Source organism: Astyanax mexicanus, chromosome 18 (assembly GCF_023375975.1).
Source record: "Astyanax mexicanus isolate ESR-SI-001 chromosome 18, AstMex3_surface, whole genome shotgun sequence".
NCBI lineage: Eukaryota > Metazoa > Chordata > Actinopteri > Characiformes > Acestrorhamphidae > Astyanax > Astyanax mexicanus.
The window spans coordinates 16,975,728-16,987,993 of NC_064425.1; the positions used below are offsets into that span (position 1 = coordinate 16,975,728).

Sequence of the window (12,266 nt, forward strand, 5' to 3'; positions counted from 1 at the left end):
AGGATGATCTCATCGCATTGTTATCTTGGAATATGGCCGTGCAATCAGGGAAGAAAACATCCACTGATGGAATAACCTGGTCTATATTCAGTATATTCAGGTATTTAGCTGACCTCATTCTTTCAGCACATACTGTTGCTGAACCGAGACCTGAACAACTGCAGCAAAACCAGATTATTTGCTTAGTTAAATCCAGGTGGCGACTTTGTTTTTGCTTCATTTGTTTTGGCCAGGCAGTGTATTTCAATAATGTAAGCAAGGTGACACATTGAGAGTGTTTAAATCAAATTTTAGGAAAACTGTCATAGTATGAAAACACACTATTACTTTTTTTTATTTTTGATTCAATTAGAACAGAAAAATCTAATGACAGAGTACAACACTGCTATCTAGTGGTTGGAGTTTAGACAACACTAAATTAACTACTGTCTAAAAAAAACAATCTTAACTATTAAAATACACTAAAAATAAAACATTCTTTTTATTCATTCAGTATTGCAAAACAAAATATTACAATAATTCTCTAAATCAGTATTCTCTTACACCCCCTAGGGTAAATGCGTCTGACCTGCAAAAGCTTTGTTTATATGCTACATGTGTGGAAAGGCAACTCTGGAGTTATCTAGCATCTACAAATGTTCATTCTTTGAGGCTGTTTAAGGCTGAAATTAAGTATTGATGAACCATTACCAAAATATATGTGTGCCAACTTTAACACCATGCCTTTTGTAAATCAGGCCATTACTTATTTAGCCATTCACAAGTGTAATTTTGCCTGCAGCCACTTGAGGTCAACAGTGCTCCATGTAGCACATACAGGCCTCTGCTTAAGCTTCAGTAAACATGATAAAGCTTACATCTTCCATGGCCTGTCAATATCCTTTTTTTTGTCTTTTAAGGTCACTTTCACATTCTGGACATTCTGGTTTAAGACTATCAGGACATGTCTAAGCTCACTTAGTGAGTTGTATTTGTACGGAGAGGAAACAGATGTGTCTGGCCATTCTAATTAGTCTCAAGCTGTGCATGGGCCCTAATGAAGACAAAAAGCGAGCTGGTTACACAACTAATCCAGATTTAGAGACACAGGATACTCTAAGCTGTTGTCAAAGTGTACTAAACCTAGCACTCTTGAGGTGGTACATACAGAACACCATACTGAAACAGGAAGTTTACGCATGGCCTCTGTAAGTTTTGAAGAACTCAAGAACTCAACTGGATGGATAACTTTAGAGCTTTATGGTTCAGTAGAGTTTTTTTCACAAGGAAGCCACATAATGGATCATGACATGAAGCGGGCTAAGCCCAGCATTCCACCTGTGTGAAAATGAGCGGCGAGGGGGAGGAGAAAAGGAGATGAATAAAAACAGCCACAGCAGATGGATGCAGGTCGTGGTGCTGTGTAGTAGAGTGCCCCTTGGTAACTAGGCCTGCAGCCCATCTACAACAAGCTTAAAGCCATTACGGCTGTTTTGTCCTCTAAAACTGCAGCGGATGGTGTTTCACATGCACATCAACAGCACTTCCTGCCGTGAGTGGAAGCTCTTCTGGTAACGGCCACAAGGGGGAGCTCTACTCAGCTCCAGCAGGGCAAGAACAGAGCAGACAGTGAAGATGGGGTGCCGGCAGATAGAAGGAGGAGAAGTGGGGAGGGGGGTGGTGAGATGGAAGGATGGGAAAGAAGACTTACTAACTGTTTTCGATCCGTGTGGTAGAGGGCAGCCCGAGACGGACTTGTTTGAGTTCTGACGCTTAGAGGGGTCAAGATTGACCCTAAGAGATGAAAAAGGGGAAAGAAAGAGGACAGCGTGACAGAAAGCAAAAGAGAAAGAGAGAGAGAAAGAGGCAGGAAAATTTACAGAAATAAGACTGCAGCAAGGAGAAAAATAATATAGTGCACCCAACTTCAGCCAGGACTAAGGAAGAAAGGGATATGTGAGGATTTGTGGGTTAGAAGCTGTTGGTTAGAGTTAGTGCAGGAGGTGTTAATGCAGAGTAAGCTCTCTAAAGTGAAGGTCGACTAAAGAACTTTCCTACTGAGAGTGTCAGCTCTCTGTCAGCTGTGAGTGATCTCTGTCTACCGAGAGTGATCTCTGTCTATTGGGTGATTTTCTCATATTGTAAGAATTGTGCAAATAATACCCTTTAGAAGTGGTTAAATCCAATTAAAAACACAGAAAAATATTCCAAAGATCACACTAATATATTATAACTGTTGTAACTGGTTATTAGAGCCAAGAGCCTAGTTATGGTTCAATGTTAGCCAATAATGCTGACAATAATCAAATAATTTCAAATATATTTGCTCTTGATCATTTGTTAGTTTTGGTATATTATTTAACTTATGTGTAGGATTTATGTCTAGAGGTCTTCAGCTGTCTCTTGCTGTATACAATGAAATGACTTTTTCAAAAATAGAGATAGAAAAGGTATAATGTTTCTCTTTTCTTTTAGAGACACAAGGGTTTGTATTATGCCAATGATCAATATAGTGCATTTGCTTAAGGAATAGTGTAAGTGAGTTCATTGCTGATCCAGCAGAGCGTTAGTGCTTACTGCAGTCTGTGCACCCTAATGAACATTCCGCCCACTTGTCTGTCTCAAAATGCAGATCCAAGATGTCTGCAGCTCTGCTCATTTGACTATTTTACATTTCACTCCACAATTGGCAAAGAAGCGAAAGGAAACTTGATAATCGATTAGAGAGAACTGCTGCCAAGAGCCGGTTTTAAACAGTCGATTAGGCAGACACACTGCTGCTCTGCACAAAGTGTTGAAATATTTTATAACTTAAATGTCACATTTTGAGAGAATAAGATGACAGGTGAAGACCCCCAAAAAATTATATTTTGAAAATAAACCTCTTAAGTGTTGTAAAATCAGGGATTTAGAATGTGTGTGACTCTGGTCTGCATCCTGCTCTCTCCTCTTACCTGCGCGTGAGCTTAGAGGTGAGTTTACTGAAGAGGTTGGAGGTGGCTCGGCTGCGTGCGTGGGGCAGGGGGCTAGCATCGTGGGATAGGGTAGGAGAGGTGGGCGGGGCATGGGTGGGGGTCCGGCGTTCTCTGAGCTGGCCCCCGTGGAAGGTGCTGCGGACGGTGGATCCCCGGGTCAGGCGGGAACGCTCGGCTGAGGACGAAGAGGCTACTCCTGCCCCGGCGATGCTGTGGGTGGAGGGGGAGGCTGGAGGTAACCGGTGTGAAAGTGAGCTGTGGAGACAGAATGAGAAAATAACACTGCATTAAAATTTTATTTGGAGTACATTAAAGCTGGGTGATATAATAAAAATATTATGAGAAAAAATTCTTATGAGAAAAACTTAAGAGTTATTAATTATCACGAGAGGTTTATAAATCCCCCCAGCATTGTGTTATCTGGAATGACAGAGCTTTTATACAATTTGAGTACAGTGACGGTCACAACAGGTCTCTGAGTGCTAAAGATCTAGAGGCCGTGCTCGAGCTGTCCAATCCCAATCTCCATGCAGCTGGTCTGACTCCATCACATTGGAGAGGGCCATGATTTTAATCAATGGTACATGACATACTGAGTGCAATAACAAGCCTGAGGCAATATGATCAGCTTTCAGATCAAACAGATGGGGCCCACAGTGAGCCAGCGCTGGCTGTGCAGTTAAGCGCGAATACCCAGCACAGGATGCTGAGTCACCCAGCTATGAGATTTCACTCTTTCTCTTCATCTCCTGCTTTCTCTCTCTCTTCCTCGAATTCTGTTTCTTTCTCTCTTTCTTTTTCCCTCTCTCTCAGAGCAGAGAAGCAGCCAGTTGGGTGAATTAAAGCATAGCCTTTAGCAGTAAGCGCACATGGCTGCACATCTGATCATCAGAGAGCAAATAAGGAGAATGCAGTGGGAACGATGAGGAAAAAATGTTTTTAAATATAACTTTTTGTACTTTTAAGAACTTTATAGGTTCTGTATAGGCACATGGAGATCTATAGTACTAAAACACATGACAATATTTTACTAAAATAAGTAAAATGCTACAATGAGAGAAAGATATATGACGAAAAAAAAGAGTAAAGAGCAGAAAAGATATTTAGAGGTGTAATAATAAGTAGATGTCTCGAGTCGGTTTACACCACAGTTTGGATATCTCAGCTTGGTACAACAGATCATCAAATGCATAATGCTCGTTTCTTATCAGTCATGCAAGCTCCATTTTGTTCCACTTATTGTCGAAAAGTTCCCTGTGAGAAAATCAATACAGGCTGTAGTGTGTAAAGCAGTAAAACAGTGACCACACACTGTTGCACAGGTAATATTTTTATGTATTTTATTCATGTATATACAGTATATTGTACTTTTGCACAGATTTATAATAATAAAAATAACTTGGCCTCACCCTTAAATCATTTGCACTCACCATAGTCAGACACCCATCATTTTAATCTAAGATTATCTTATGCATGATGCAAACAGACTACAGCTTAATGTTTCCAGTGGAAACATATACAGCATATTTTCAGCACGACTGCATGCATGCAAAACCTGTTCAAATTAATCCTTAGAAAGTGTTGGTTAAGAAAATGACAAAAGGAGAAAGCTTATATAAAAATATATAATACACAGAAACAAAAATATATAATAAACGTACATGTGATTCTTGCCAGTCATTTGTCTGTTCACATAGAATATTCTTTTTTTCCAATTTCTTTCCAATTTACACTGCCAATTACCCAATTAGGACTTCCCCTATCACTAGCGATGCCCCAGGCCCCTATCACTAGCACATGCCCCCTCCGACACATGTGAAGTCAGCCATCGCATCTTTTTAAACTGCTGCTGAAGTAGCATTGTAATATTCTTAAAATAATACACTGTGGACAATCTCTGAGTTAGCTCAGCTAGTTTTTTTTCCGTTTGCTTTTATTGATTGGGCGGTTTGAGGAAAAACAGCTAATGTTATAAGATATATTGAGGCAGATAAATGTTATTAATATTTTTACAGGTATATGACAAGCATTTGATCTAATGTTTTAAATAAAATAAAAAAGTCTACAATGAATGGTATACAGGGTCATAAGCTGTGAGGTAAAAACAAAGATCAATTTTGATTTCCATCTGACCTTAATAAGGGGATAGACATGGGTCAGCAGCAGACTGAGGGAGATTGGGTGAGAAATCCAGATCGAGTGAATGAGAGAGAAACAGATTTGGCAGCAGAGCCAGGCTGGGTTACTTCAGTTTAGGTCTCAGCTGAACAGCTCTCGGTGTCTGGCCCGCTTTGCCCCCTCAGTGGCATTGGCTCTGTGCTAACAGATCTCACACCGTGCCTCAGCCTCGCCACTGGCCCGAGGCCACATCACTTAACGCTCTAAATAACCCTGCACTAATAGAGCTGCCCCAACGCATGCACACACTCACACAAACACACACATACATATACACACACACATTCATAGACATCAGTAGAGCCTTAAATATGAACTTTTTCTGGGACAACCCCATTTAGGCCCTTCCCTGCGTTTTCCATTTATTACACAGTATTCTTCAGCTCTGTAGAAAAAACTCATAATGGTTGATGTGGCTATCAAATTAAAAATTAAGAAAAAAAAGTAATTCAATCAGGTTATCACCAGGCCTGACAAAATATATATATACACATATATTTTTTTCTTTTGACAGGCCTAGTGATAACCTGATTTAACTAAATATTTCTCTTAAATTTTTCAGTGAAAATAAGTAAAAAAAGTGAAAAGACCTAACAATTTATATTAAACAATGATTTTTTGATGACTCAATCAAACCAGCAGGGATGTTAAAAAATGTTTTAAAAAAGTGTTATAATTGTTTTTAGAAATTTGATATAGAATATTTAGGATCCAGCCTTGGGGTAAACATTTAATTTTTGCTTGCTTTCAGTCCAAACACTAAATCTGTCCCAAATGAATGAGTCAGGCTACAAACACTAAATCTGTCCCAAATGAATGAGTATAGTTTTTGTGTAAAGATAAAAGTGCAAGTGAGATTTTTCACTAAACTTTATCCAGAAACTTCAAATTCAATAATGCAGGAATAATAAATGCATAATGTACTTCTCAAGCACATTTTTCTAAATTTTTGCATTAAAGAGACTGTATCAACTGCATCAACTTATCACATTATTAAGTAAATATAAGACACACGGATGACCCAGGAAACGTGTGTGCGCGTGTATATAAAAGAGCCTGTATTTAAGCATGCCAACAGACTTCACTTCTCTAACAGCGCGTGGGTGAGACATGTGCTTGACCGACAGCGCTGTGGAGGAAGTGCTGGGTCAGGCTGGCACTGCGCCAGCAAAGCCAGCCTCACGAGCTGCAGCCCAACCAATCCACTTGTCCTCCCTCTGTCAAGGTCACATGACTACTGCCTTCTGCTACGCCCCAGAGACATAAAGAAAGGGAAAGGGAACTAGACAGACAGACAGAGAGAGAGAGAGAGAGAGAGAGAGAGAGAGAGAGAGAAAGAGAGAGAGAGACAGACAGAGAGAGCCAGAGCCAGAGAATACCAACTGTGGAACAGATGCCGTCTGCTACTGCTGAAGTACAGATCATTGTAAATCAGACCTCAAATAGGAGGCTGTTTTTCTACACCACTGCTAAACATGACACAAGCTTAGACACAATAATATACTGTCAAATAATGGAAATCATTTAGGCTGCATTCACACTGCAGGTAAAAGTGTCCCAAATCCGATATGTGTTTACATTTTTCATCTTTTTAACGTGACCTACACTAGCTAGTGAGTATTCACTCACCCATCCAAAACATAGAACTCCAATCACTTTCTTGGCTACAAGCAGCAAAAGCAAGCATCTAGACATGCAGACTGCTTCTACAAACATTAATGGAAGAATGGGTCGCTCTCAAGAGATCAGTGAATTACAGCGTGGTACTGTGATAGGTTGCAGCACCTTGCAACAAGTCTAGTTGTGAAATTTTCTCACTACTAAGTATTCCACAGTAGGGCTGCATTTATTAGTCAATATAATCGACGATGCTAATTATTTAAATTTATCGATTACAAGTTTGATTGTGGACTAATCATTAATTTTGCTGTTTCTATCATTTTTAGAGATGAAGCGCAGAAATAATAAATAAATAATGGTTGAATAATTGAAAAAATAATCATTAGATTAGTCCACTACCAAAATAATGATTAGTTGCAGCTCTATTCCACAGTCAACTGTCAGATATAATATGAAAAATTGGAAGCGATTGGAAGCGATGAAACCAACTCACTCTGTCAATGAAAATGACAGAGCGGGGTCAGCGGATGCTGAGAAGCATAGTGTGCAGAGGTCACCAACTTACTGCAGAGTCAACCATTACAAAACTACAAACTTCATGTGACCTAGACAGCTTCACGGGAAGGGTTTCAATGGCCAAGCCACTGCTTGCAAGCCATACACCAACAAATGCAGGTAAGCAAATAGTTTTGGCATGTAGTCTATTTCCACATTCATCTGAACAATTCATGCTCCTAAACTGATGTGCACAAACAAAAATGCAGCGCTTCCTGTGAAAGTTCGGTTTCATCTTCACCAGGATTACAGGAGCTATCAGACAATTCCAGTAGCTGACAACTATTTCACTGTAAAAGAGGCATCTTCTTCAGTTTGTGTCATTTGTAAATAAACCAATTATTTGTAGCTAAATTTCTAATTATATCATGTAGATTCAGATAAGGGACGAGTGTCAGTTGTAGAGGATGTGTGCACATGTGTGGAAACAAATTGAATACGCAAATGTTTACATTTTACTGCTTAAAAAGTTACAGGCTGTATTATCAAAACTTTAGGAGTCTATTAAACACTATGGATAATTCGATTTATTATAAATGTTAATAATAAATGATGTCCAAACAGTGGTATGAACCAAACCATGACTTCTGTGTACCCTTACATACCCTATTAAAAATAACATTCTGTGGTTGATTGTTTTGCTTATCAGATAAATAGCCACTTCCTGTCTAAGTAAGCGGTTCTAGGCCACAGTGAGTAAATACTAGGCTAAAGACAAAGTAATAATCACACAGACACTCCTACCTGTTCTCTTTGCCGTTCTGTAGTAAGGAGTGTCGATCAGTGCTGGAGCGGTCTGTACATACATATGTGTTTCTGCGGGTCATGGCACTTGCTGGGATGTTGTTCTGAAAAAAGAAACCAAAAAAAACAAGTTTCATTTTTATAGTCTTGTCCCATTAAAATATATAATACAATATTTACTGTAGGCCCCAAAGGATTGGATTAAAAACAAGTTATAAATAATTCTTATAAAATTCTTATACAATCTTACACAATTCTTCACCAATCATCATTAAATACAGACAGTATGCTAAAGAGTTTTTCCTCACCGTGGTTACAGTAACTTCCTTGCGGCGGTCAGGGATCTCTGACTTGTTGGGGTTATTGGCAGTGCTAACCATGGGGCTGGAAGGGGGAATACTACGGCTGCCCACCACACTGCAGCTAGTCTTCCGTGTAGTTAACCGCTCCTCCTTCAAATCCGAGTCGCCTGCACTGGTGGGGCTGCGTTTAGGGTGAGCTGTCGGCACTGCAGGACCACCTGAGAGACACAGAGAGACAATGTGAACCAGAGAACCCAGACAGCCACAGTATGGTTAAAGCAACAGTATGGAAAATGTGCACATTCTGCTCTTGGGCTCCAATGTGTGCTTTGCACCACTATTAGAATACATGCTTTTTGGGACAAGCTGGAAGATACAGCATGTAGACTAAGGGGAGAGAGAAATTCTTTAAAGTTTCATAAAATATGACTCTTGGTTGGTGTGGTGCAGTGGATAACACACTACTGCCAGTGAGCTACCACATCATGTGGAAAACTGGGGTTCAATTCCCAGTCTGGGTTACTATACTGTGCAACACCAGTTAGAGTCCTTGGGCAAGACTCCTAACTCCTGGCCCACTCCTGTTTAAGGAATAACCTCTGGATAAGAGTGTCAGCTAAATTATATAAATGTAAAGGTAAACGTAGCTCTTGCAAGCATGCCAAGCAACATGTAGCACCATTAATGACACTATTATTACAATGAGTTTAAAACATTTACTTTAAGGTAAAAGTCCTATATTAAATATTAATATTATAGTATTACAGTAATCCTACACAAGCACTACAGATCCTCCCTTTCAGTGATGCACACAAAAGCTACTGATTGCTATTAAACAGCCATCTAAAGTGAGTGTGCAAGTTCGAGTCAGAAGGTGCTTCATAGCTAAAGCAGGTTTCTTCAGGTGTCTTCCTTCCAAGTCATGAAAGACTTGTCTCAAATGTATTCAACCAATCTCTTACAAAATAAGTATATTATTGCTTAGCCAATAAGTCTCAACCAATCATCTCAGCTTTGCCAGTGCAAGTAAACTAGTGATAAGTGCGCAGACTCACAGAAGTCACTGTGTCTCCTCTGGCGGTGGTAGGTGGAGGCACTGCGTTGGGTCTTGCTGTGGGTTGAGGTTGAAGCTGAGGCAGAGCTGGATGTAGAGGTGGATGAGTGTTTACTGGTACCGTTGGTTATAGGACTGGGCCGGACTCGTGCCAGAGACAAACTACTGCTTGACCTGGACTCACTGCCATCCTGTGTAAATAATAAAGAATATAGGTATAGAGGCGAGAGTTGGACAGAGCCAGAAAAGTGAATAAAACTTCTGCTTATTTTTGTCTGATCTGGTAATCATGTAAATCCATATGCTAGTAAAGCAATGAGCTACAGATTAGGTCAAATCATAAATAGCTTAAAAAAAAGGATATATGTGATTTTGTGTATAGACCAGCTGGTCTGAATCCAAGACTCGCACCTCACTCTTGCGGCCCAGCAGCAGGTAGGTAGCAGTGATCTCGTTGTACTTCTGTGTGGTCAAAGCTTCCCTGATCTCCTCACGGGAATAACCCATGCCTATCATTACATCTGTAATGACAGAAAAGCAAAAAGATTTAAGGGAAATAATAATAAATAATAAAAAAGCACAAAAAACATGGCAAATAACATTTGCCATTTATGGTGGCCAACCCAGGTCTCAGAGACTCTCTGATCCAGATAATGAAAAAAAACTGAGCCTGGATCAAAGCTTGGTAGCTCTTCAGAAGCAGGTGTGGCTGCACCTGCAGTAGAGAACACAGGCATATGTAGAACAATAAACACCACTCACCTATCCGGTCAGGATCATTGTAGTTTTCAACAGGCTCTACATGTGGCTTCAGCTCATCGCCCTCATGTCCAACATTCATCCACTTATCCTTCATGATTTGCTAAGAGTGATTCAGAAAGACAAATTGTTAAGTTATGTTAGAAAAGCAAAGATGCAGTCCAATGGAACAGCATGAACTAGAGGTGTAGGTACTAATTAACTATTCAAGGCCCCAGTGTTTGAATGGGTACTTGTTCGGTTTTACCACATGACATTTAAGAAAATCTACAGGCCAAACAACATTTGGACTGTAAAATACGACAAATACAAATGGATTTTTTTTGTCTGAAACATGAGTTGTTAAGAAACAGCCAGAGAAGGCAGAGATAATGCAGCTGTAACTATTCTTGCTGATAATAGATTCATGTGTTGGCTACATGCTAACTACTAGGTGAAATAAAAGCGAGATGTCAATTTCTCTAGCTAACGTAAGTTAAAATGTTGTCTGCTCTAGCTAATGTTAATTAGATGTTAACTACTCTGGTTTATGTTAGTTAAGCTACATGTTTCTACTCTTGTAGATGTTGGCTACCTTCACTACTCTAGCTAAGGTTAGCTAGATGTTAAGTACTCTGAATGCATTTTGTCCACCATCTGCTTCATGCTAAACAACTGTAGTATTCGCAATCTTGCAGGGATTCTGGTTCAAGTGAGAGCCATGGCCTGCTGTGGACAACCTTTGTAGCCTCTCTTTTGCCCTTTCCAGCTATCGTATAATGCTTCAGGCAGGAATTAAACTGGACAGGCTAGGTCAGTTACAAACACAATTCTAGAAATTAGTAACGAGTACATGTAAATGTGTATAATATACAGCTCTGACCACTTAAAATTATTGAGTTGCTTTGATTTTACCAAATTGAAAACCTCTGGAATATAATCAAGAGGAAGTTGGATGATTATAAGCCATTACATCAAGGTGAACTGCTTGAATTTTTGCACCAGAAGTGGCATAAAGTTATCCAAAAGCAGTGTGTAAGACTGGTGGAGGTCAAAACATGACCAGATGCATGAAAACTGTGATTGAAATCCAGGGTTATTTCGCCAAATATTGATTTCTGAACTCTTAAAACTTTATGAATATAAACTTGTTTTCTTCAATACAATCTTTCAAATACAAATAAACACAATAGATGATATCATGACTATCAAATATCATTGAGGAAATGTTGTGACAATCTTAGTTAGATATTAGCTACTCTAGCTGACGTTAGCGAAATGTGAAGTCAGATAATCAGAAGTTTCGCAGTAAGTCCTCACCTCCAGAGTGCAGCGCTTGGTGGGGTTAAGCACCAGGAACCTGCGCAGGATGCCCTCGCAGTCAGTGGACATGTAGAACGGCACTCGATATTTTCCTCTCAACACCCGCTCACGCAACTCCTAATGGAAAAAAAGAAAAGAAGAGTCCAGCCATCTATTCAACACCCCTTCTGACCAGGCCTGCCTCTACATGTCCCTCAGGCACACAGAGACAAAGAGAACACACTTGACCTACATTACGTTTAACACAACAGACAAGCGCAAAGCAGTTCATGCAAGATGTGTCTACATGTGCCTCAGAAATGCTTTGCATTGCCTCAAGACAAATTCCACAAATAGAAATAGTGCTGGAGTGCAGTAAGATGTGCTGTGAGACATATGAGCAAGTGCAGATTTTACAAAACGTGGAAAAAAAACAACTCAAAAGCAAAATCCCACCATCAAACCATGGACTCCCACAAACGATAAAACGATGACTAATATCCTGATCAAATATTAGACTAAAGCCTTGTTTGGACAGGATTAGTTTTATATAGAGAGATGTACAGGTAAAACACTTATTATTACAAAATTTCGTCTTATTATTACAAAATGTGTCATATCCATGCAGATGGGAGGTATTCTGGTGCAATGTTATTTTTGCAAATTAAGCCATTCAAATAACCTCAGTTTATTTTAATTGTGTGCAAATCTACATGTGAGTAAATATTTCATCATATCCTGTGGAAAAAGAAGATTTTCTGCATTTTTTTGCTTGAGGAGGCATTTAGATTTGTTTTGCATGGCACAAGTACCTCAGGT

At 39.6% G+C, this 12,266-nt stretch overlaps 1 protein-coding gene across 7 annotated transcripts in view; it reads right to left on the bottom strand.

Annotated features, from left to right (window-relative positions):
• Positions 1 to 12,266, bottom strand: part of mark4b (MAP/microtubule affinity-regulating kinase 4b) — a 61,408-nt gene that overhangs the window by 7,753 nt on the left and 41,389 nt on the right. For 4 of the 7 annotated variants that reach the window (XM_007245965.4, XM_007245966.4, XM_007245968.4 and 1 more), the window contains exons 9-16: positions 11,466 to 11,585; positions 10,170 to 10,269; positions 9,819 to 9,928; positions 9,409 to 9,598; positions 8,360 to 8,571; positions 8,052 to 8,155; positions 2,934 to 3,209; positions 1,691 to 1,773 (exon numbers count right to left, since the gene is read on the bottom strand). In XM_007245965.4, coding sequence (XP_007246027.2) covers positions 1,691 to 1,773; positions 2,934 to 3,209; positions 8,052 to 8,155; positions 8,360 to 8,571; positions 9,409 to 9,598; positions 9,819 to 9,928; positions 10,170 to 10,269; positions 11,466 to 11,585 — 1,195 coding nt within the window. The remainder of the gene's footprint in view (positions 1 to 1,690; positions 1,774 to 2,933; positions 3,210 to 8,051; positions 8,156 to 8,359; positions 8,572 to 9,408; positions 9,599 to 9,818; positions 9,929 to 10,169; positions 10,270 to 11,465; positions 11,586 to 12,266) is intronic. The other 3 variants (XM_007245967.4, XM_015604948.3, XM_022669013.2) reach the window with 1 other exon arrangement.